Source organism: Pinus tabuliformis, chromosome J (genome assembly GCF_031772625.1).
Source record: "Pinus tabuliformis cultivar Carrire ecotype Pingquan chromosome J, CPIR1, whole genome shotgun sequence".
Classification (NCBI taxonomy): Eukaryota; Viridiplantae; Streptophyta; class Pinopsida; order Pinales; family Pinaceae; genus Pinus; species Pinus tabuliformis.
In genome coordinates this window covers 738,328,835-738,355,066 of record NC_142295.1, presented here as the reverse complement: position 1 = coordinate 738,355,066, position 26,232 = coordinate 738,328,835, and the positions used below count along the sequence as shown (strand labels likewise).

The following is a 26,232-nucleotide window of genomic DNA, read 5'->3' as shown; positions in this document are numbered from 1 at the left end:
CCTTATATGGAGAGACACCTATTCGGAGTGTTATGCGGCTTATATTGATAGGCAAATAAATATATATAGGCGTGAATTCGAATAAATATATATTTCTATAGTTAAGGAATTCGAATCTCACTTTGAATTCAGATGGGTAGTCACAGTACACAGTTCAGATCTCCACAGAGAAGACAGTTCGGATGTCTTTGTGATTTCGGATGGACAGTTGCAGAATAAAGTTTGGATACATCTCGGAATTCGTATGGCCTAGTTCGGATATCTTTGTGGAGACTACAGTGACACAATTCAAAAAGGAAAGGAGACTGCAATTCGGTGTTGTTTGACAGTCAAGGGAATTCAGATCCCTCTGAGATTCGGATCACAGAAAAGGAGAACAGTTCAGATGAGATGGCGGGAAGTGATAAAGGGGTAGCGAAGAGTGATGAAGGGACAATGAAGTTTCATCTAGTGAAGAGGCTACAATTATGAGATCTATCACAGTATCTCGGTGTTGCTACAGTAGTCACATTTTGGTGACATTACAGTGACATGTTTCATCTCTAGTGTATCTACAGTTCGTTGAGGATATGATCTCAAAAGGTCGAAGAGGAAGAGGAGTCAAGAAGAAGAAAAAGAGCAGAAGGCAGAGAACTAGTGTCTTGGTCTTGGAGTGGCAACTAGGTCAATGGTCTTGGTCTTGGTATTTGTCAATTGGAATCTCTATAAGAAGAATTTGTGCGTGTTTTCCTCTCAAAGAGTGAGAGGTTTTGGGCCTGGCTCATAGCCTACATTCTGTATCTTGTCTATTTATGTTCATGTATTGGCAGTTGCTTGATGAAGAATAACACTAATAACTTAAGCAAATAGAAGATCCTAATCTAATGAAATAAAAGATACTCATAAGCAGTTACTAATGAAGAGAAGTCACCTAATTCATGATGCCCTAGATTTCTCAACATGATATCAGAGCTAAGATGTCAAAGTCAAGAAAGGGCATCTTATTAAGGGACACTCAATGATCGAATCTCGAGAAAGGCATCAAAGCGAGTTGAAGGATATCAAAGCGAAAGTTCAAAGATCTACATTGAATTTCAAAGATCTACATTGAAGAATCAAACCCTAGATCAAAGAAGAAAGTCTACTTGAAAGGAAGTCTTGGGATCATTAAATAGTCAAGGCCAAAGTCTTATTTCTACTCAAGGTGAATAGATCCTGCAAATCAAGGCAACTAGAAATCTACACCAGCATAACTATTGGATCATATAGTAATCATCAAAAGACCACAAAGACCCTCATCAAGTTGAAGAGATCTACAAAGCAAGGTAGCCCAAAATATAGACATCCAAGAGAAGCACTTTAAGGACGAAGATCACATCATCTTGGAGAAAGTCGAAACCCTAGAAGCATTTCTGATCTGCACTCATTCACAACCGAGAAGTCGAAGTATCTTGAAGACAAAGAAGGCTATAAGGCAAGTTCCCTCCAATTGAAGCAAGGACCTCCCTATCCTTAAAGAAGATCATCCAAGGAAGCATCAAGACATCCTCATCAATCATCATCATCAAAGGGAGCTAGATCAAAGGCGTTGTCATCATAAAAGGAACAATCTCCTTTTATTGAAGAAGGGATTTCATTTGAAAGAAGATCATCCAAAAGGGCACTAATACATCTTCGTCAACCACCATCAAAGGGATCAAGTTGAAGATTTCATCTTCACTTGTCAAGTAAGTATCTTTTATTCTATAATCTAATCTAGTAAAATGACTTCGTTTTGTAAGGAGATCATAAGATGGTTGGGTCATAAGCTAGTTGGGTCATCGAACTTCCTTGCATGGAAAGGAGGATAAACATAGTCCTCGAAGAAAGTGAAGTCATTTCAATGGAAAAGTCTCCACACCATTCAAAGGTCAAGCATTATCTGAATACATGGAAAGGGATCAAAGGGCTCAAGGGATTCTTATGAAATCAGTCAAAGGTCCCCTCATCCCTATATAGCAGGATTGGAGACATCAAAGAGATATATGATAAACTGGTAGAACTATTCTCTGAAGATGCGATAAAGGTGGTCACATCTCTTAGATCTGATCTACACAAATTGAAGGTATCAAAAGATAAAGGGTTATCTTCATAAGATCTCAATTGCAAGATGTGGGAGAGATAATCCTCATTGTTCTACATGCACTACTTGATGGACAAGGTAACAAATGTCTATGAGGAAAATAAGGCTATCCCATTCAACAACTTGTGGTTTCTATGCAAGATAGAAGAAGATTGGTTGAGGGCAAAAAGTATTAAACATTTGTCGAAAGGAGAGAAGATCATAGCTAAGACTCGATGCTATGAGCATTACAGGAAAGATTGTCCTAAGTTCAAAAAGGGCAATAACAAGGAAGATAGAGAAGAAGTCCATTTCACCGAAGAAGTGGAGGAAGTTGTAAGAGGAAAAGCATTAGAAGCAAGAGCTTGTGACATCACCATAAGGAAACATGAAGGACAACTGGAACAAAATCTATGGCAGTCAAATATGAAGGATATAGCTCTTGGGAACCTCATTGGAAACTTAAGGAAAGGAAGAAGTCATCTAAGACAAGTCTCATCATACATCAAGTCAAAAGGAAACATCTGCTGGATAGGGATATGAAATATCCTCAAGATTCTCTGATGGAATCATCGTCGGAGGGTTCACTGATCTAGAGAGGAATCTAGTGTTTCATCAAGAACTCCAACTTGTGGGATTCATGGGATGATGGTATGATGACATAAGAGATGAAGTAGATCAAGGGGTTGAAGATCTTTTCAATCAAGAAAGCTGCTGAAAGAAGCAAAGATGACCTAAAGGTAAATGAGGTATGTATGCTTGTATTCGATATTATAAAATCATGTTATATGGTTGCAGGTAACATGGATCACTGCTCTATCTTGAGAAGCATGATCAAAGGAAAGGAATATCCTCCTATGAAAGGATTCTGGAAGGCATGAGTCACACTAGATGAAATCAACATAATATGTCCTCATATGAAGTATGAGGTGGTTGACTACAATTGAGGAACTCTGATTGGAAGCTCCTGGGAATGAAATGAAATGTGTGAAGAAAGGAAGGAAGAGATCGTGAGATATGCAACCATGGTAAAGGCAATCAACATCCAGAAGACCAAGAAGATTTGACTAGGAAATCTCCTGGAAAGATATGAAGACTTTGATGGAAGTCTGGAAAAGATGGAGACCCTTGACAATGGATATCTTTGGGAGATATGTCAACATGTATGCAGGATGCTGATGCACACTGGAAGATGTCATGATGAAAGACCATCACAAAGGTAATTTTGATTTAAATGTTCATTTCTTGTTTTTGAACAAATATCAGGATGGGTTTATGTAGGTCTTCCAAGGGAAGAACTGTGGATGTCGTCCAAGAGGACCATATAGAAGGATGTAAGATCCTTCCAGAAAATATGGCATGAAGAAGGCAACATGACATGAAGCAAGGCTAGATGAAGATTAATGGATCACTTTCTGATGAAGACTCCTTGACAAAGAACTTCATGACATCGAAGGAAGGAGCTCTTTAAGCAGTTGGTTAAGGAGCTGCTGTAGGTCCCTAATTAAGAGGGAGCCTGAAAACAAGTTTCTTACCTGGAAGAAACTTGGAATTTCCTAATCCAAGAGGGAGCTTAGGTACATTCCTTCTGTAGGAATGAGTACATCCTGTTATTGGAATTGATATGTCCTCCCAATTGAGAGGGAGAGATAGACACATCATTCTGGTCTTCACCTGGGAAGACATAATGGAGGATTGGGTAAACATTTGGCATCCGATGCTCTTTGAGGATGAGATAGGGCATCCAAGATAAGAGTAGTCGTAGAGAACCAATATTCTTTGAGGATTGGCTATCCAAGATAAGAATAGTCCAAAGTAGGTCATACTCTATGAACACCCGGGTGGAGTATATACCTTGAGAGACAATGGTTATGGTGTCTATAAATCATTGGTCTCGCCAACATTGTGCTCTAATCATGTAGATAGATCTGTTAGTCAAGGCCTTGGTATCTGACAATGCTCGTTAAATATGATGCTAGACAAATGGGTTACCAATCCGATTCTGCTTATGAGAAATTTTTTAGATTGAGAATGACCAAGTACCATTATGAATACCTCCCTAGTTAAGAGGGAGTGTTGAAAAGTGTAACTAGGTTCGGTCTTCATAATGACATGTAATTGTGATTTTTGTAAATGATGAAAAGAAGAAAAATAAAATGATTTTGTAATGCTTGCTTCATGGGTTTCATGAGCAAGAGATTTTATTTAGATGGCTCCCAATGAGAGCCTTAGGATTTGTCATTCAAGTCAAAGGGTCAATGTCATATATGAAGAACCCTTCTTGGGGATATGACAAATGTATATGAGTCTATAAAGGTGTCTAGAAGCCCTCCAATGACAAGCACTAGTCCTCCTCTTCATGTCGGCCTTAAGATGTAGAAGAAACTCATGTTGGCTCACCTTATATGGAGACACACCTATTCAAAATGTTATGTCGACTAATATTGATAGGCAAACAACTATATATAGGCGTGAAAGCACTTCGCATTTCTATAGTTCAGGAATTCATATCCCACTTTTAATTCGGATGGGTAGTCACAATACACAGTTCAGATCTCCATAGAGAAGACAGTTTGGATGTCTTTGTGATTTCGGATGGACAATGGCAAAGTAACATTCAGATACATCTCTGAATTTGTATGGCCTAGTTCAGATATCTTTGTGGAGACTACAATGACACCATTCGAAAAGGAAAGGAGACTACAATTCGGTGTTGTCTCATAGTCAAGGGAATTCGTATCCCTCTGAGATTCGAATCACAGAAAAGGAGAACAATTCGGATGGGACAACGAGAAGTGATAAAGGGATAGCGAAGAGTGATGAAGGGACAACGAAGTTTCATTTAGTGAAGAGGCTATAGCTCTGAGATTTATCACAATATCTCGGTGCTGCTACAGTAGTCACATTTTAGTGACATTACATTGACATGTTTCATCTCTAGTGCTATGTTGCACGAAACTTATACGAACCCGGTGTTTCGGGACGTTCTCGTACCTAAAACTCCGAAACTCGACCGAAACTTGACCATCATGTAATCATCTATGAGAGTTAATATACGCTTGGTTTTCCTTCTAAATTGTCATATATGGGTCATATTCCCTTTTTCCTTGCAAGATAATGTGTTATTCACTTATTTATAAATTTTTATATATATATATATATATATATATATAAACATATATAACGTTTCCATTTTTGGGAGGTGACGTTTCTAAATGTACCCGTTTGGGAAACTCCGAAACATTTCAGCGCTTCATGCAACTTAGCTCTAGTGTATCTACAGTTCGTTGAGGAGATGATCTCAGAAGGTCGAAGAGGAAGAGGAGTCAAGTAGAAGAAAAAGAGTAGAAGACAGAGAACTAGTGTTTTGGTCTTGGAGTGGAAATTAGGTCAAGGGTCTTGGTCTTGATATTTGTCATTTGGAATCTCTATAAGAAGAATTTGTGTGGGTTTTCCTCTCAAAGAGTGAGAGGTTTTGGCCCTGGCTCATAGCCTACATTCTATGTCTCTTGTATATTTATGGTCATGTATTGGTAGATGTTTAATGAAGAAGAACACTAATAACTTAAGCAAATAGAATATCCTAATCTAATGAAACAAAAGATACTCACAAGCAGTTACTAATAAAGAGAAATCACCTAATTCATGATGCCCTAGATTTCTCAACACTTGAGTGGATATGTAGGGAATTAGATTGTCCTTGATTGAACCCACATTGAAGCTCATGGCTAGAATATCATTCTCCTTGAATTTTTCTTTTCCAACATCATCTATAGGTTCTTTTACTTTTCCTAGGACAATGTCTAAGACTTTGTGCCTAGCAAGGATAAGATCCATTCTTGTCTTCTAGGCTCTAAAATTTGAAGCTCCTTGAAGTTTGTTCTCAAATTTCATTGATGATGCCATAGGTTTACTTGATAATGTCATAAGTCTTTCTTCTAGCTTGCTTTTGATTTAAAGGTTCTTGATACTTCTTCGAACTTGATTCAATAAAGATCCCAAGATTCTTTTTCTTTAAAGACTTTCGTGTGAATGATGTCTTCCAATGTCCACAAAATATTTTTTAAGATGCTTCTTTCAAGAGCTTTGATGACTCTTCTCTTCTTAGATCTTCTTCTTATACTTTTCCTTGCTTTATGACAAATGATCTTCAAGCTGCCTTTTCTCTTTCTCACCTTAGCTCTGATACCATATTAGAAAATCAAAAGGTAGGAAAATATTTTCTTACTTTGCTAATAATTTGTGATAACTTTAATTTATGTTGTCTTCTTTTATCTTCTCCTCATCAAGCAACTATCAACTCAAAAGGAACATGAAGATCACAAGAACAATAGAACACCATATGTAGGCTCTCAGTCAGGGCAAAACCCCTATTCTAGGAGAAAACCAGGACTTCCAACAAACACCAAGTTAGCCTTCCAAAATGTCTTCCTTCAAAGGAGTCAAAGTTCCTTCTTTAATATCTTTGTTCAAGGAGTTGGAGTCTTCTTCTTTATAGAGTCAAGGTCTTCCTTCAAAGATGTTTCCTTCAAGAGTCAAAAAGTCTTCCTTCAAAGAGTCAAAGTCTTCTCTTTTTGAAGAGTCAAAATCTTCCCTTTTGATGAGTCAACGACTTCCTTTAAAGAATCAAAGTCAATGAGAGTCAAAGAGTCTTTCTGTAACTTGACAAAGATTTTGGCTTCTTGCTTCAGGTTTGCAATTCGGCCTACAATTTTTGGCCCTGCAATTTGCACAGATCCCAAGAAAATTTCGCATGTGTGAGCTTGATTAAGTCAGAATTAGGGTTTCTTCTTTCTCGCTTGGATTTTTCTTCTCTCTCCTTGTTTTCACTCTTGATTCTCTTCCTTTTCGAGTGCAGATCAAACTTGATAATTGATGCCACAATAGGTCGAGTTCTTCTCTAATATATAGTCATTTTGAGGGTTCAAATGAGCTTCTCTGAGGCCGACTTCACTGGGAATGCCGACTTGGTGTTGGTAGTCCATAAATGACACTTTAAAATCAAAATAAATGTTTCTTTCTTGATACAATGTGCCCATAAGGGTCTTATACATATGACAAGGACTATATTGACTCAATAAACCCTAGAGCATTAAGAACAAGCTTGACCTAATTGACAATAATAAAAATAGAGCATGAAACCAATGTTGCAGGAAACGTCCCCCCCCGGATCTAATGCACGAAGCGTGCCCCGTACGGATTCGTATAGGAAGCGTCCCCGGAAGCGCGACTCCAAAAGTCGGAAATGCGGTTCCGCCTGTTTTGGACACTTCCTGGAAATTCCGGAAGCGTCCCTCCGAAGCACGCTTCGTATGACGCTTCGGAGGGCGAAGTGTACGGTTCCGTACACGTTTCTAGAAAAAGCGCCACGCAGTTTAGAAAATTGGTTTTTTTTTTTTTTTTTAATTTTAGGTGAGTTTGCATATTGGGGGTGGGTCCACCTTGGGTTAGGGTGAGGAATGAAGGCAAAAAAAATATAAAAAAATATAAATATAGCAGATATTCCCTCATGGTAATGTTAAATTCTTAAAGTAAAAGTGACATTCTCCTTTATTTTTCATTTTCATTCTTTTACTTAAATTTTTAGCATTACCATGAAATGACTTAGGATGTTTGAGAGTGGTTCCAGCCTCATTGGACTTCATATGGAGAAAATAGAATTTCATATCCTATTCAAAATTCAGCAGACTTAACAGTTTTCAGAAATTCAGGATCAATGGGATTGTGGCATTTCATTAGATTATATCAAGTATGAAGGTATGCGATTATCATTTAATCAAGAGCACCAAGCCCTATATGTACCCTAGTGTTGGTGGTGTTAATTGTTCAACTCCTTTGTCACGCCCTTAGCAAAAAATTACCTTTCAATCAAGTCAAAATCATCGATCAAGCATGTTAAGCTTTTTCTACCATATTTTAAGTCTTGAATTAGGTAGTTTGATCAAAATTGGGCAATGTTGACTAATATCCCTAGACAATCGAGGTAGAGGCAAAGGCTAGACAAGAGGAGAAGAATCTAGATTCTAGATGGTTAATGCATCTAAATGGTTGATGCTCGAATAATTAATCATTAATGTACAATGGATGCTATATCTATCTTGATTTATGCAAAAATATGCATGTTTTCATGTCTTCTACAACTAATTTGGTATTTGGGATGTTTGTTTTGAGTATAAATGCAAAATATATATATATATGTATATATATATAGCAGACGCTTCTGCAGAGTCCAGATGCTTCACTTCCTAGATTATTGGAAAATGACGCTTCCGCATCCTTGCTTTCAAAAAACGTCCCCGTTTCATCCCCGCTTCGTGCAACATTGCATGAAACCCATGCTTTCAAAAATATATTTTTCTTTTTCTTTTTGCTTTTACAATAAGAATAATAATTATGAAGACCAAGCATAGTTACATTTTCCAACAGGCAGTGGGGTAATCATTTTGGGAATATCTTTTGGAAAATGAAAAGAATTGATATTTAGTTACTAGTATTCAATTATAAGTTAACGTTACATGGAAATTCATTCCAATCCATCAATTAAAAGAAGCAACATTGATGGCATGAAATAATTGATCTATAAGGTGGATTCTAGGAGAGAGTGATTTTTAGACATCTACAAAGGGCTTTTTTTAGGTTTAATATCAAGTCCATTTGGTAAGGTAAACTTCAGGCTGAAATTTGATCTTGTGTCAGCTAATAGAGGTTATGCTTAATTCATCGAAATGGTGATCTTCTGAGTTTGGCTTGTGCTCCATTCATGTGTGTGGAGGTGGGTCTCTCATACACCAATTTATTTTCTTGCTTGGCCGTGACATTAAATTTAGATTATTATTATTATGGAGTCTCTCATCTAGTTGTGGAAAGTTGTTGGCCACCATGACTAATCCATGGGAATAATTCTGGCATTAGCCTAATCAATACACCTCTGTATGAGAGATATAGAATATCTTAATCTCTAATGAAGAGTTCTGCTTTCTACACAGAACCAATGCATTACAGTCATGTTTATCTTATTTCACATCCATGGTCATGGTGATTAAAACTTCCCTGGTGCACAGAGTATCTACTCAAATGTCAGTAAAAGTTTTAGACGGATTGGAAAAATTGCTTAGCTGAAAGCATCTTTCAGTAAAATCCAAAATGGAAGTCATAAGAATCGAACTTTTCACTAATTTAGAGACATAAAACTTGGTAGATATAAATAGTGCTTGTATACAGGAACTGTATGTCACCCTTTAATGACTTGAAGAAAAAATATTATTAACTATGAGTATGTTGTGTATGTTTAACAGAGAACTGTAGTGTCTTAGTATCACATTCCTGGGTCAGCTGCAAACATTGTGCACAAAAATTAAATGGTACGCTTAGAATTTAAAACTTAATGAAATAATTAGATATGTTTCTACCATTTTGTGCCCCTTATAGGATAGGTGGGAGATTCTGCATAGCAGTTGCCATTGGAGGAAGACCAAGAATCTTCCTGTGAAATATCTACCATGGTGATAATGATTATATAACCATTTCAAAGCCTGGAATTCCTCTCAGAAGTTAAAAGCCTAGTCTCGTAAGCATAGGTTGCTCACAGTCCATAATGCAATCTGCAATTTGTATGCCAGCAGTATGGGTGGCTAGACTCGATTCTATGTACATATGAGGTCTCATTTCGTAAGTTGCTTGATCAAAATGCAGATGGTACTACATGATCGATTTCTGTATCATCACGTGGTGTTCTGACATTACATGCCATGCCAAATTTTACAAGATTATGTGCTTGAGGAAAATGCAGATAGTAATGCAAATCAATTAAATGATATATTTGATTCATGACATGCAGGGTTTCACATATCCAGTAAGATCACATTATTTGGAAGATTTCCTAGAGATGTCAGGGTATAAATTGACTTCATTGAACCAAGTAGATGATTATGGGCAAGAAAAGATGTGGAAAACACCGAAACAAGTATTCTCTCGGAAGAGGAAAAACCAGCTTACTTCCCTTGTTGAGGTGTGGTCATTTTAGAGTTCATGTTTTAATGTTAAGTTTATTTTTCAGTATTCAAATTACTCCAAGAAATGTGTACATCTGATTTTTTGACTACTTGTTATACTGTGCAGGATGCACTTTCACATTCTCACTTTGAAAAGTACAGTGCGAGGGCTCGAGATTCTCTGGCTTGTTGGACCCCTGATTGCATAGGGTTTAACCTAATAGAGGCTGTCTTATGCCATATTTGTAGAAAAGAAAGGCCAGGGGCTGTCTTGGTATTCATGACAGGATGGGATGATATAAATGCTTTGAAGGATCAGCTCAAGGCACATCCTCTGTTGGGAGATCCAAACAGAGTTCTGTTGCTTACTTGTCATGGATCTATGGCAACTTCTGAGCAGGTAATTTTGGGTCTGAAAATACTTGTTTATTAAAAATCAGGGATCTTCACTGAAGTATTACTTGGTGGGATGATATATGAGTTCCTCTAGTCATTGATTTTCTGGATCTTAGAATCAGAAATACCGTGGAAGAAACTATCAATGATTTAAAGAAGACATTCAAAATACAACCTTTCAATCCATTTAAGAATTTGTTCCTGCAACTATTACCTAGAGTGAGAGAAGCAAGTATAAATATTCTGTGCATTTTGTATTATCAGAATGAGATTAATATAAAATAGGATGATAGTTACCAAAGATTCTCTAAATTTGTTTTCCTTGTTATGTATTTTTCTTTTCCACATACATCTGGAATTTAAATAGAGACAGATTTTGTATTTGTTTTCTCATTTTTGTTGCAGGTTTGTAACCCTAATGGGGGTTTATAAGTGCTCATAGGTATATGCAAATAGGTTGGCATGGTAATGGGCCTACATTAGCAATCAGTGAAAACAAGTATATATAGAGGTCAACACAGCCATAATTTTTCCAGAGAAATATAGTTTCGTACTCATCTTCATATTAGGCATTCCAGTTGAGGACGCTGGAACTTTTCCAGTGCCATGTGGATTTCCCCTCTCTTCCCCAATTTTCTGGATGACGGTAGTAACGGGACGACAATGATCACTGGTTATATATGTTTCAAGTAGTGGGATATTATGTAATTCTAAGAGATATAGATGAGTATTTGAAATTTCTAAAAGAAAAGAAGGGAAAAAGGGTGTCTTAAAAATGTATTTTGCTAAAAATAAGGAAAGGAGGTTTTTCTACAAAGCTCTGCGAACCTCATGCATCAAATTATTAACATTCAAAAGGACTATTCAGGAAAAAATTATTAACGTCATCATTGATGCAAACCATAGGGAAACTACATTCATGTCCAAAATCAATTATTAATTGCAGAGCCAAGTATTAAAAAAAGAACTCTTTTGGTAAAATAATATGAAATTAAGGATTTACAAGTAATAATTGATGGCCTTAAATTCATATCCAAATTCAATGTTACACCTATGTGAGATAAAGTCGTTGACATAATTCTTAGTTCAACCTGGATAGAAACACTGTGTATATTCATCTTAAATGTAGAGAAAACGTTTTTGATGTTCAGCTATAAAAGGAAGAAAATAATATTGGAAGATATTACAATGAAGCCATGATTAGAAGCACCTTCATAAGAAGTTCTTAAAGTTATCCCAATGATCATCCTTCAGGATAATTAGAAGTCGGTACAAAAAATGTAAAAAAATAAAAGTTGAAAAGGTTATCACTGATAAAGATGAAATTTTGTTGGAAATACTGAGAGAGCGGGGGGGTGGTGTGAATCAATATTTTTTTTATCAATTAGTAACTTATTAATCTTTTCAGAGCATTAATTAATCTTCAGCATCAATTCAAAGCATAAACAAACAATAGACAATAGACACCAGAATTTTTAGGTGGAAACCTTTCCGAGAGAAAAATGACCAAACGCTTTTCTAATAATTTATGAGTACATTAATGCATCAGCTCCAACTGAAAAAGGGAAGCCCCAACTCCCTAGTACCCTAGAAAAGTGTTCAATTTTCCAGCTTCAACTGGAAGGACGCTCCAACGCCCTGGTTTTATTAGCAGCTGCTGAAAGGATGCCCCGACACCCTAGTAAGCTCCAATTTGCCCTAGCACCACCCTACCATCCTGAAGTGTTTTCAGGCTCCAACTTGAAGGTGACTTCAACCACCTGCCTAGCACCACCCAACCACCATGAAAATGATGAATTTGACACTCGACTGTGGGCTCCTGTACTAGGGACAATGACCCACTTACAATGATTATACTTCAGCAAAATATTTGACCCTGAAATAAGTATACTTCAGGAGAATAGTGAAATCCCAACCATGAAACCCTTACAGTTGACCTTGCAATTTCAAAACCCTTACTATACATGAATCAAATCATTCTTCCTTCCAAACTGCTGTAATAGTGAACTGATATGTTCTGAAGCAGAGAATGCCAAAATCCTTACTGCAAGTGTAGAACCTTTAAATATGAGACTGTGTAACCTTTACTTCCACATCTGGAAGAGATCCTGGCTTCTGCATAACAAAACTCTTACTGCCTTCTTCAGAGAAATAAAGTACTTGTAACAAAGGTAGCTGTGAAGAGACTGTTGCCAATTGTAGATGAACCACTACTACTTCAAACTTCTGTATATAAGTGTTACTTGTAACTTGCAGAGACCGTTGTCTACAATGATTAGAGCATAGACAGGAGGGACTATACAGATTGAAACCCTTGGTCATGGTTATAACAAAATTTCACAACAGAATAAGTAATTTTTAACATCTGCTCTAACTCACTGGTTGGTGACTCTTACAATGAATTTACATACCTCAGAAATGACCATAGATGACCATCATCTAACCTCTGAGAATGAGCACTGCCAAACTGATGACTTGACGCCAAGATCAACCTAGTGTAGGCCACAAAAACCCTCCACTGTAGCTCCTTCAATACAAATGTGTGTTTAGGATTTGAACAGTTCATCTTAATTCCTTTTCACAGACATGCATATGTTTTCTCTGAGGTCAAGCTTCAGATCCAAAACAGTCATATCACTTCTTCGCTGGTGATAGGATTCAAAACACAGTCATATCACTTCTTCCCTTACTGCTACACTTCACAAATTATACAAGACAGTATGAAATTCATAACAATGATGCCAAAAGCATGCCTAGACTAGGCCAAAAGTCTTCAGAGCAATGGTCACATTGATTGAGAAATTTTTGTGCTGAAGGTGTTTAGGTACTCACTGTTTTAGGCTCGGTCAATCTAGTGCTACATCAGAAATTAGGCAAGAAACCATTCATGTAGTCTGTGATATCAATGAGACCTCAGAGATCAACCAATTTCAGGATGTCAGCTTTTAATGCTACAATTCCTCATCGAATCCTTCTTTAGAATTTTAAACAGTCCTGTATCAAGCAAGATATTTCGTTGTTCTGATGAACCTCAGAGAAGGTAGGCCAAAACCCTTATGCACTGGATATTGCCTTCACAATTTACAAGTTCAAGTCCGCAGGAGTTATTGTAATAAGATCACAGGTCTAATAGATGAACTATTCACTTGCCCTTACCCTATGCTCGGATATCTTCTTCAGGAGTGCGGCTAGGTTTGCAACAAACAAATCCCCAAACATATGCTAATTGAACCACAGATCCTCGCTGCTTCTTGATCAATAGACCTGTAATTGATGCCCTAATAAGGGCCAAAACCACAGATAGATTCGCATAGAGAGCCTTCAGTCTTGCAAACAAGTCACCCAACGAATCCCTCAAACAAAGCCAAAACAAAACAAACCCAAGCCTCTCGTCTGATCTGCCTTTTCTCCGCAGGGCAGAGTATAATTACAGAGCTTGATCACAAAGATGTTCGTTCAAAATATGCTTGCTTGGGGAGGGCTAATTGAAGCCTTTAAATAGTTTATCTTTTGAATTGAAAGGGGCTTCCAATAGGTGAGCCATTGGAGGGATTTAGAATTAGCACCATAAATAAATTCAATTTAAATTTCGCTTGGAGCCAAAATTTGAAAGCAAAACCCCTTTTGAATTTTGATATTTGAAATAAATTAGAAAACCTTCCAAAAATAAGATTTTGCTATGAATAGGATTATTTTAATCTTTGGAGAAGAGCCTTATTGTTTGAACATGTCTTGGCCAAAGAGATGCTGCCACATCATCACCCTTTGGGGTTTATGCCCACAATTTGAGGGCTTCATCTTCAAACAAGCATAACTTTTGAACCGTGAAGGTTCTCATTGCGTGCCACATACCACTGGAATCAACGCGACGAGAAGAATCGAACAAGGATGATCCTGGCACAAAACATCATGAATTGCCATGTCATTTTGATCAACAAAGACGAGGCATCTTCTGATGCTGCTTGGGTTGGCATCAATGAGAACCACATTCCAACAATCTCCTCGTTTATCATTGATGGAAACATACGTACTCCTCTTGCGATCACTGCTCCCCCTAACTTTGTGCTCCTATCTTCTCTCCCCCTTTGGCATTAATGGCAAAGGGTGACTCTCCTTGACAATTTGCCTCTTCTCCCCCTGTCTGCTTGTTCAGATAAAAAACATTTCAATGTGAACTTGAGAAAATCCCAAGTTTTTGTTGAAGATACTCAAACTTCTCACATGATAAAGGTTTGGTGAAGATGTCAGCTAGTTGCTTCTCCTTTGTCCCAATATATTCCACTTTTATGTTCCTCTCTGCAACTTGCTCACGGACAAAGTGATATTTGATAGGAATGTGTTTTGTTTTTGATTGCATGACAAGATTTTTCGAGATGCTTATGGCGTTGGTGTTGTTGCAGAACATCGGAATGGGCTCATCAAACCTCACTTGAAGATTTTGCAATGTTTGTTTCATCGAGAGGACTTGAGTACGACAAGCTGCCATTGCTTTGTATTCTGCTTCTGCTGTGGATAAGGAGATTGAACACTGGTTCTTGCTCAACCATGATACAAGACAACCACCTAGGTAGAAAGCTGCTCCACTGGTGCTTTTACGATCATCAACACTACCTGCCCAATCTGCATCTGTATAAGTTGCAATATTGAAATCATTTCCTTTTGGTTACCATAGGCCAAAATTCGCTGTTCCCTTGAGATATCGAAAGATTCTTTAATGACCCATCTCTAATTACAGGGAGCATAGGAATAATAACATGCATATGATAGCTACATATGCATGCACTACACTAGTATATATACTAGCTGATTATGAAAAATGTCTAAGTATAGGGTAAATGGATTAATTATTGAAGTACTAAGTAAATACTTAACTCACCAGAATATAATGAATATATTGAGTGGGGTACTTAATGTGTGTATAACCATCATAATATATAACTAGAATATATTATACAAAATAAAAAGTAAATACAACGGATTATACAAAGTAAAATGGGAATATAATAAATATTGTACAAAAGGGGAATTATAATATATATATATATATATATAAATTTGTTATACAAACTAAAAGAAATTATATATATATAAACTAAAAATAAATCATAATATAGATACTATCAATGTTGCATGACTCGTACTCGTATAAGACTCATCTAGCTATTGACTCGACGACTCATATAAGAATCAGGAATGGCCCGTACAAGACTTGGAAAAATAAAACTCAAAATAAGATTCCCATTCCCTCAACCCGATCTAAAAAAAAATAAAAAGAAAGATGTAATATCACCAATTTTGTGAGCATGGAAATTTTTCCTAATTTTAGTGATATTAAGTGAAGGGGGCAAATATTATTTTGGAGAAAGGTGACAAGTATTATTTTATTGGAGATTGGTGACAAATTATTATTTTATTAAAATGGAGGGAAAAGTCACTTAGTGGAAAATGGCCCGCATCTATAAAATAATAATTCAGAAAGGAGTCTAGAAGCATGCAGAGAGATTATAAAAGGAGGATGGACATATTTGCTAATCATCTTTTGACTATTACATTTCACCTTTCATCTTCTCTTGGGGCTGTTTAGCAAAAGAAGAAAAGTGTTGTTTAGCACCAGGAATTCCAAGCGGAATTCCACCTCTACCTTCAGTGAACTTCGAGTGTCACCCTAGGTGAGTAAGGAGTCCATCTCAGGGCTTCTCTAGGAGCTACATTGCATACTATTTGCAACTGGAGCGTGCTTCTCTTAGGGCATGTTGACCACTCCATGTCAACTACCCTATAACAGTACACCCCATTTTTCGCTAAAGGGATTTCATCATGTTCCAGTTTCAGATCATCTGAGATTCATCATCAGTCGACAGTTTGTCAAATTTGTAAACCCATTTTGCATGTTTGTAATGTAAATGATCTTAATAAGACCATAATGTATGTAACGACCTAAGGTAAAACTATTATTTTGATGGTGATTTTCCTCCTAGGAGGTTTTTTTCTCACCGATTTATCTATGTTTCTAAACACAAATGATCGGCCGAGTTTTTCCTTTCAACCTCACTTCAAAGCTAGAGTGGACTTTGTCCTTAAGATCTTAGGCAAGTCCTAGTATTCTAGTTAAGTCTTCTGTAAAGTGATTTGAGAATAATTTTAGCTAGTTGGCTAAATTATTTTATTACAAATTACTTGGTCTACTAGATCATATTTTGAATCATAGAATTGGGTAAATAATTGAGGATTTATAACGAATGGGTGTTCCCTCTTTATGGGTTAGATGTAATTATCTTATGTAAATAATATTTTAGCCATGGTGCTAAATTATTACAGGGTTGGAAAAGATTATTAGTCCCCTCATATGACAATTAATTACATTTTCTGGCAAAAATAAATTAAAAAATCCTAAGCCAAAAGTTTAATTAATTCGAGTCAAAGTTAAGTCTTAGGAAAAATAAATTCTCCAAATTAAAAAATTCGTGGGTTCTAGAGAAATTATTTTTTGGAGGTCCTCCACCAAGGGAATATTGAAAATATCAGGAAATTTTAGACCCTTGGGTTTTGATGGTTAAGTCAAAGTCAATTTTTTGAGGAAATTAACTAAAATATTTATTTTTGAGTTAATTAAAAATCAATTAAATGAAACATACGAATTTTCTTCAAAAAATAAATAATTTCGAGGATGATGATTAAAAGTTAATTAAATCTTTATCAATGGTCGAGATTACTTTGACGGGGATCAAGCCAACTAGCTATTTGGAGAATTTATCTGTAAATTAGAGGTTATTTGTCACATCAAATGATCTGATCATTGAATCAATACTAACTCTTGAAGCTATATTGTAATTTTTCTCAAACAATAATAACGCAAAGACTTTGGGGTTTTCATTGATCGTGGTGTTCTTCTTCTGCTACTTATGGTAATACCGTTCCTAACATTCTGTTGAATAATATTTTTATAAGTTGTTGATTTTTAGCCTTTGGGAATAATCTATTGCACAGGTATCTTGCTTAGGTTATTGGATCTAAGATAACATTTTAATTTAATTGAATTAGTAGGTATCTCTAATTCTTTAAGATTACATTGTTATTTTATATCTCTATCGATCTGACAACTTGATCTAGTGTGTGCAAAAATCATTTGTATTCGAAAACTTGGGCGTTAAGGGAAGTCCTCGGTTGGACCAACCAACTCTCAGGGCATAAGATCTGAAGAGCCTTCCTGATTGAAACCCCGTGATCTATCTAACGAAGTTTCTTTTCTAGGGTTTCTCATCTAGTGCCTCATTTTAAAATTATTTATCTTTATAAATTGTGCTCATTAGATAGATCTTGCTACGAAAAACTTATATTTATAGATCTGGGAGTGTAGTCAGACTCATACACCTTATATCTAGTAGATTTGTATTTTATTTGTATAGATCTGAAGTTTTTGTAGAATAATTTTGATTTTCTAACTTTTGGGGTTTTGGATTTTGTTTTAAATTTTATGATTTTACGATTTTAGCATACTTGTAAATATTTTTTTAGATTTATTTTGTAAATAATTTTTAGATTTCAAAATTGTAAATATTTATTTGATTTAAGTTTTAATTTTGTAGTCTATTTTTTTTAATTAAATTTAACTTTTAATTTTTAAAGTCTTTTTTTATCCCACATTCAAAACTTGAAAAGAGTTTCTCTAATTTGTATCTATATATACTAACCTTTCACCTTGTATTATTTCACTAACCCATTGCATTTTAAAATTCATTCTTGTATATATAATTTCTTGGGTTTTTATTTTAAAGTGTAAATATAAATTTTGTAAATGTTTATCTTAAATTTTAATAATTGTAAATATTTTAATTTTCTCTTTTAAGACTTTGTAAATGATGTGAATATATATATATATATATATATATTCTTATGTCCTTTCTATATAATGCGTGAGAACTCTTTGAGGAAACCACGAAAAATTTAAAAGGGGCAAAGAATTTGTGTGCAAGCCTAGAAGGGTATCAATAAGAAGATTTCTTTTGCAATGGAGCTGCAAGGGTTTCAAACCCTCTTTTCACCTCAGATTTTGATTTTCGACCCAGTTCTATTCAGAAACTTTGCCCAGCATTTGAAAGGAAAGCGAGTTTATTAAATGCCTAGCCTTCACCCATTCTTGCAGCTAGGGTTTGGAGGATAACGTCATATCTTTTGGAGACTGTCAAATATTATTTTTTTTAAATCCTTTCTCTTCAAGGCCGCAGAGCTGAAAGGTTTGTTGTTATGGTTTAGCAGAGATTTGGAATCGTTTTCTTGAGGACCAAGAGATTTAGAGAAGCCCTTCTCTCGCTGGCAATTTTTTTTTGATTTCTGGCAGGCCTCAAGCATTTTTTAGCTTTCCTTTTGCTTCAAAATCGTTTTTTTTAGGGATTGAAAACTTTTTTATTGGTGACCTTTTACTCTCATTACCATAAGTATAAAAGCCTATCTCTTTTAGTTGGTGTAAGAGGTTTTCAGGGTTTGCGTCTATTAGAATAATGCTATTTTAGTGTTTAATGCTCATTCGGATAAGATTGTCTATGATCTTATTAAGCAGTTTCTTCTTAGAAACTTGCTGTTTCTATTTCTTAGTAGAAACTTGCTGTTTCTATTTCTGTAAATACTTTTGTATTATTTATTGAGCTTCATTGCTCATTGTAAATCATTTCAATCCATTTATTGATTATGGTATCGGAGCTCGGGTATTTTTTTCGAAATAATTTTTCATTGTTTGAAAAATTTCGTGCTTCATTTCGAAACTGCTCTCTAGGAGTTTTTTTTTTTTTGGGCGTCACATTTGCTTTCCACTGGAGTTCGACAGGCCTCAGCAAACACCACGCGAGCCTCGAATTATCAGAAATTTTCCATCAGAAGGCGTGCGGGGAGATTAATTGACACAACATCTATTAGTAGAGGATCCCAGGGTCGGGGAGTTGTGATCACAGATTCTGAACATCTGCAATTGAGTTAACTACTCATAATTGACGCCCGCAAGCCTGGACAAACTGCGGTCAATTCCTCTTTCTCCAGCGTCGTTTCCACGACGATAGCTCCGTCCTGTCAAGTCCCGTTGGATTATTTCAGCGTTAACTGGATGGATCTCGTTGCGAGGGTTTTATGAGTTCCATCATGGCGAGCCTCGTTATTTCACTAAGCCTTTGATGCCGCTTCGTATTCTCCTCCTGTTGGAATAATAATAACGAAGACAAAATCTTTATCATCATTATCGTCGTCACGCTATCCAGTCTATCTATCTATCTACCGCTCGGTCACACATTCGACGCTCGCTTTCGTGATATGCCATTTCTCTGCTGTCGTTAATTCTAGGGACCTTTGTTACAGTCGAGTACAAAGAGTCAAAGATAGAAACCAGAAGTTTCAAGAACGGGAAAATACATCAAGGTACCATCTCGATCCTGCTCTTTTTCTAGTATTATAGATCTCTGCATTCTGTCCACGTATTGGCATTCCTGTCGCTTAACGTCAGTTGGGGTTTTGTGAAAGAAAGGGTCTGGTCAACCCTTCTTTATCTCTGCCATTCCGCAGCGTTTCAAAATTATATATTAATTTCTTAATCAAAAGGACCCACAGTCCCTTGTCTCTTCTTCTTTCTTTAATGGCCAAGTAGATTCCATTGAAGCTGCTGCGAACTCAGACGTCTGAGCTCCGGTTCGATTGGAGAGTTCTTCTCAGGGTTTAACGTAATTCCATCCATGGATGTTGCTCAAGCTTGCCATCGTCACTGCACGGAGATTCTGCTGTTCCAAAATATAGAATTCGTGAGAATTTTTTAACGAATAAGCTATCTCTGTTGCAAACAAACAGAACCTATTTTCCAATGGATGGGTACTACTGAAAGCCTGTGGGGATTCTTGCCGGGTAAGTTATTTTGGTAAAAAATCGTGCTCTATATATTTCCTTGAACTTGCTTCTCAGAACGATTTCTGGTTCTATTTTATATCGCACCAGCACCTGTCAGATTTTGTCCAGGATTAGCTGGCATCTGCATTGAAATCCGTGCCGGACTCCTTTGTTGTTTTCTGTGTCTTGGGAAACGTGCAGATGGCCTCGCTAACCAATCTGATGTGAGAAGGCAGTCAGCACTTTAATGGCACCAATTGTAACATCTGGAAATAGAGAATGTTGACCATTTTTGAATATAGGCATCTTAACCAGCTCGTTTTGGGCAAAGAGCTAAGTCTTGGTACAATTGGTGAAGATCAAGATAAATTTGATGATCAAAATCGAGAGGTTGTTATGCTTCTCAAACTCTTTGTGAGTGATGATCAGTTACCACAGATTCCTTCCGGCAAGACAGCTGCCGAAATCTGGCAACATTTGAAGGAACTGCACAAGAGCAGAGCTTTTTTTCTAAAGAATCAGTTGTTCTCCATCATGATGGACGAACGTATGTCTTTACAGGAACATCTTAACAAGATTAAAGACATTCGAGATCAGCTCGAAGCCATTGGTCGGACCATGGAGGAAGAAGATATGGTAGTCATCACTCTGAAATGTCTTACCAAAACCTTATGAGCACTTCATAGAAACACTCAACATTACCTCCACTAATGTTGATCTGAAGTTTTTGGAGTTATGCACCAAACTCCTGCAACAGGATCGTTGAAAACAACAGTTTGGTAGTGGTGCTTCATCAGCCTCCTCAGAAAATGCTTTTACTGCCAAATATCAATCCTCTCAGTCCTTTCAGTAGAAAAGTTCTTCTCAGCCTTCTAATCCTGCTAAGAAGAAAAATGTGTAGTGTAATTACTGTCACAAGTTTGGCCACATGAAGAAAGATTGTCGACAGAGGATTGCTTCTGAACAGAAGAAGTAGGGAGGGTCTCATCAGAAAGCGAATGTTGCAGAACATTCCGAGCAGAAGGAATCTGCCTTTTACGCCTTTATGGTTAAGAGGTCCTCAGATCATCCCCCATCTTCTGCCTGGTACATTGATTGTGGTGCATCACGTCATTTCTCTCACAGGCATGACTGGTTTACTGACTTCTCATCTTTCAGTGATTCCGTGGTATTCGACGGAGGTGAGGAGTACACAATGGTTGGCAGAGGTACAGTTCAGATCCAGTCTGATGGGCGCACACTTATCTTCCTGAATGTGTACTATGTTCCTGGTATGGAAATTAATCTGTTGTTTGTCAGCCAGATAATGAGGAACTCTCCTCATTATATCTTCCTGAATGTGTACTATGTTCCTGGTATGGAAATTAATCTGCTGTTTGTCAGCCAGATAATGAGGAACTCTCCTCAGCTTGATGTGGTGTTCAGTGCGCACAAGTGCTCCATTATTGACAGGGAAACTCGTCTTACGGTTGCTGTTGGCCTAGAGGGTCATGGTCTATACCAGTGTTTTTAAAACCGGAACCGGTGACCGAACCGGTCCACCTAATGAACCGGTTTACCGACCGGAACCGGTCTAACCGGGACTGGTTTGGTCTAAACGAACCGGTTTTTAAAAAATACATTAAAAAATTAATTTTTAATGAAACAAAACTATTTTTAAGATGTAAAACCATGATTCCAAGCCAATAGAGACAAAATCTGCAAAGTTTGCTCATTTATATACCATGCAAAGGTGAATATATCAAAATGGCACCGAGTGCAATACATATCATCGACAAAATAGCAAAATACATAAGAAATGAGGCTCTAAATGGCCTATAAAGTCCAAAAACAATGCTGCAAGCTATGAGGCCATTGGCCTACTACAAGTCTACAGTGTACACATGATCAATCATCAAGTCCATCACCACTACTAGACACATGATCATCATCAGGAGCTACATAGACATCATCTGGTTCAGAGTCTGAGGATGCCTCTGCCTCATCTGCAACATCAGTATCAATGCCACCAATGACAATAGAAGTGGACCTAATGGAAGCACGAGTTTGTCGACCTGCACGACTAGTGCCTTCCATTGGTTCCTTGCCTTTCCTTGATGCCGCTACTGATCCTGGTTCTGATGCCGCCACATAATCTGCCTCATCCTCCGCTAAAGCCATGTCGATATCAAAATCAGCCTCAAACACAGGATCTTCAGTCTCCTCCACCCATTCTGATGTTGGATCAATATCGTCCAACACAATGGGATCTAGATCAGGTGATTTGCTCATCATTTGGTTCCTCCTCAGTCGAAGGTTGTATTTCACAAAAACAAGATCATTTAACCGTTTTTGTTCCAAATGGTTTCTCTTCTTCGTGTGTATGCGCTCAAAAACAGACCAATTGCGCTCACAACCTGAAGCACTGCAAGTTTGAGTGAGGACTCTAATTGCAAACCTTTGCAATTGAGGACACTGGCCACCAAATGACTCCCACCAATGTGCTGCAAAGAAAAAGACAATAATTAGTAACTTAGTTTATAATTTGAATTGTAAAGAACGTAAACAATTTTAACTTGAAATGAAAAACAAAATGGAAATTGGAATTGCTTACCTGGTTGGTCCACATCTCTTGCCATCTTTGCCAAGTTTTTGCCAAAAGTACCACTTGCTTGATTGAAAATAGTAAGCTGTCTATGTATATCCAATTGGTCTACATGGTTAGGGACCATGCGCTCCAAGCAATCAATCAATCCAGCTCTGACCTCCCCATCATGCTGATCTCCTAGCCGATTTTTATAGTGATACCTTGGGTTCAAAAAATACCCGGCTGCATGTATAGGACGATGGAGTTGATTATTCCATCTGTTATCAATGATCTCCCATATACGGCCATATTTAGCTAACCTGTCATTGTAAGCTGCCCGTATCTGCTCCTTTGCCTGATCCATAGCTTCATAAATGTAGCCCATGGCCAATCTTTCCCCATCCACCAACCTTAGCACCTTAACAAGGGGCTCGGTAATTTTCACAAGCTCTACAGACCTTTTCCAAAAATAAGTGTCTAACACTTTCTTTTTGGTGTCTTTTCCATCTGGTCTACGAGCCCACCGAGATTCAGACCATTCATCAGAGGAAAACATTTTCTGCAAGTTTCTATGTTGACCATTGAGACATTGCAACGTGAGGAAGTGAGTTGCAAATCTCGTAATTGCAGGCCTAACAAGCTCTTTGCCTCCAGTGTGTTTCCTCATTAGGCTCAATACCCATGAGTGGTTGTAAATGTATTTTGTAATGCACTTGGCATGCTCTACAATGTTTTTTACCCACTCCACCTTGCCTATATCCTCAAGCATGAGGTCTATGCAATGTGCAGCACATGGAGTCCAAAATATGGTCTTATATTTGGCCTCAAGCATCTTTCCAGCAAGAACATAGTTTGAGGCATTATCAGTGATGACCTGCACAACATGCTGCTCCCCAACTTCCTGAATAATGTTATCCAAAAGCTCAAATAGAAGGCTTGCATCCTTTACCCTATCAGATGCATCAACTGATTTCAAAAACATGGTTCCTTGAGGGCAAGAAACAAGGAAATTAATGATAGTGCGGTTCTTTCCATCGGTCCATCCATCTGACATAATGGAACAACCTGTTTTGACCCATGACTCTTTAAACTCAACCAAATACTCATCAATGGAAGATATCTCTTTTTGCAAAAGAGCTCCCCTCAAGTCATGCATACTAGGGCCTTTGAAGCCCTTTCCTACAGCTATAACAGAGTCCCACATAGCTTGGTAATAAGGTGAGCGAGCAGCATTAAATGGGATATCTGAATCATACCACCATCTAGCAATGTATTGGTGAGAAGTTTCTTTGCATTGTTTTTTCCAATGCTGATCCAAAGTGGGTTGAGAACTTGGCTGGGAGGAAGTGGGATTAGATTTAGAAGAGGCAATGGTGGCAGAAGATGAGAAATAACTTTGGATGTTTGGTCTCTTTGTTCCTTTTGATGGTTGGCCAACTCCAACAGAAGGATGAACATAGTGAAAGGGGTCATTGGTGGAAGGGATAGAAGTGGAGTCTTGAATCTCATAATCATCATACCCACTCTGTTTCAAAACATTCATGGTTTCCATTAATTCCCTCTTCCTTGCAATTTCATCTTGGATGGCCTTCTCCCTAGCCTTATCCTCATAAAATTTTTCAAGCTTGGCAATGTATTCTGCCCTAATAGGACCTAACAGTTCTTTTGGTGCATCACATGGCTTTACTTGGCCTCTTACCCCAGCCAAGTGTTGTTTCAACCTAAGAATACCCCCACCTCCAATAGATTTATGGCATAATTTGCATATCATTTTTCCCTCAATTACATCACAATGAACCCATGCACTGTCCTTTCCTTTTGGAGCCATGTTTGCTTGAAATAATAACAATTTGCAAATAAATCTGCCATTTAAAAAAAAAATTGCAGCTAAGGAACATGGAAAACCAATGATAAATGTAGGAAAAAAATGCACATGCAAGCTACAAAATTTGATAGCATAGAGCTAGAGAGTTCATAGGCTTAGCATAGATGATAGATCATTGAAGTGAGAAGTTTATAGCACAAAAAAAATAATTCATGGACAGCAGACTCAAATGAGGAATTATCAAGTGCAAATCCTTACCTGGAAATGCAAAGTAGCTCCCTTAGCCTCCTCTTGATGATGGCAACTCCACTGACAGCTACACACTATCTCCAAAATAGCTCCAACTCCAACTCCAAGATGACTACTTCAGCAAAAACTCCACACTCTCCAAGCTCACAAACAAACTCACAAACACTCACAAACACTCCAAATCAGTTGTGTGAGACAAATGAGAGTGAGAGGGGTGTCTTATAGCAAGTGTGAGGGTGTTTTTGGAGGGAAAATACCTTTCCCTCACCCCCAAAACCCCTAAACCGCCCTCATTTCCAAAACCGCTGCGCTTTTTTGCTTTAACCGGCGGCCTGTCCATAAACCGGCCGGTTCCGCCCTAAACCGGCCGGTTTTTACCGGTTAGGGCCTTTTTTTGGGCACGAGGGGGTCTAAACCGGGTTAGAAGGGCCGGTTCGGACCGGCCAGGCTTCCAACCGGCCGGTTAGGCCGGTAACCGGTTTTTTCCACCGGTTTTTAAAACTATGGTCTATACAGGCTTCTTGACACTGGTGATTCTCCAGAAGTGGCTCTAGCAGCTTGTGTTTCTCCCATCAGCACTTTGTGGCATCAGAGATATGGGCATCTAAACATTCAGTATCTCTCTCAGCTATCTCGGGAGGGACTTGTGTCGGGGTTACCTGATATTCAGACTTAGTAGTTGGGAGTGTGCGACGCTTGTCAAGTTGGCAAGCAACATCGGTCTTCATTCAAGGATGGAGAATCTTGGCGCGCATCTAAGGTACTCCAGTTAATTCATGCTGATATTTGTGGTCCTATGAATACATCTTCAGTTACTGGTTGCAAATATTTTTTGCTTATTGTAGATGATTTCAGTAGAAAGATATGGGTGTACTTTCTAAAACATAAATCTGATGTATTTAGTATCTTTCAGAAGTTTAAGTCCTTAGTTGAAAAAGAGTCTGGCTGTAATATCATAACTCTTAGGACAGATAACGGGGGGGAATTTTGTTCTTCTGCTTTCTCCAACTTCTGTGATACCCATGGCATCAAAATCCAGTTAAATACACCCTACACTCCTCCGCAGAACAGTGTTGTCGAACGTCGCAACCGTACGGTTGTTGAAATGGGTTGTTCCATGTTACAACACAGGAGTGTTCTGAACAAATTTTGGGCTGAAGTAGTGTTTATTGCTGTCTATCTTCTTAACCGATCACCTACTCAGATTGTTAAGGGGAAGACTCTAGAAGAGGTTTGGTCTGGCCGTAAGCCTAAGATCAGTCAC

At 37.6% G+C, this 26,232-nt stretch overlaps 1 protein-coding gene across 4 annotated transcripts in view; it reads left to right on the top strand.

Moving 5' to 3' along the window:
• Positions 1-26,232, top strand: part of LOC149228836 (DExH-box ATP-dependent RNA helicase DExH3-like) — a 374,845-nt gene that overhangs the window by 149,524 nt on the left and 199,089 nt on the right. For 3 of the 4 annotated variants that reach the window (XM_089378388.1, XM_089378387.1, XM_089378386.1), the window contains 2 exons: positions 9,918-10,088; positions 10,199-10,471. The exons of the other annotated variant lie outside the window; for it this stretch is intronic. In XM_089378388.1, coding sequence (XP_089234514.1) covers positions 9,918-10,088; positions 10,199-10,471 — 444 coding nt within the window. The remainder of the gene's footprint in view (positions 1-9,917; positions 10,089-10,198; positions 10,472-26,232) is intronic. 4 annotated transcript variants of the gene reach the window in all.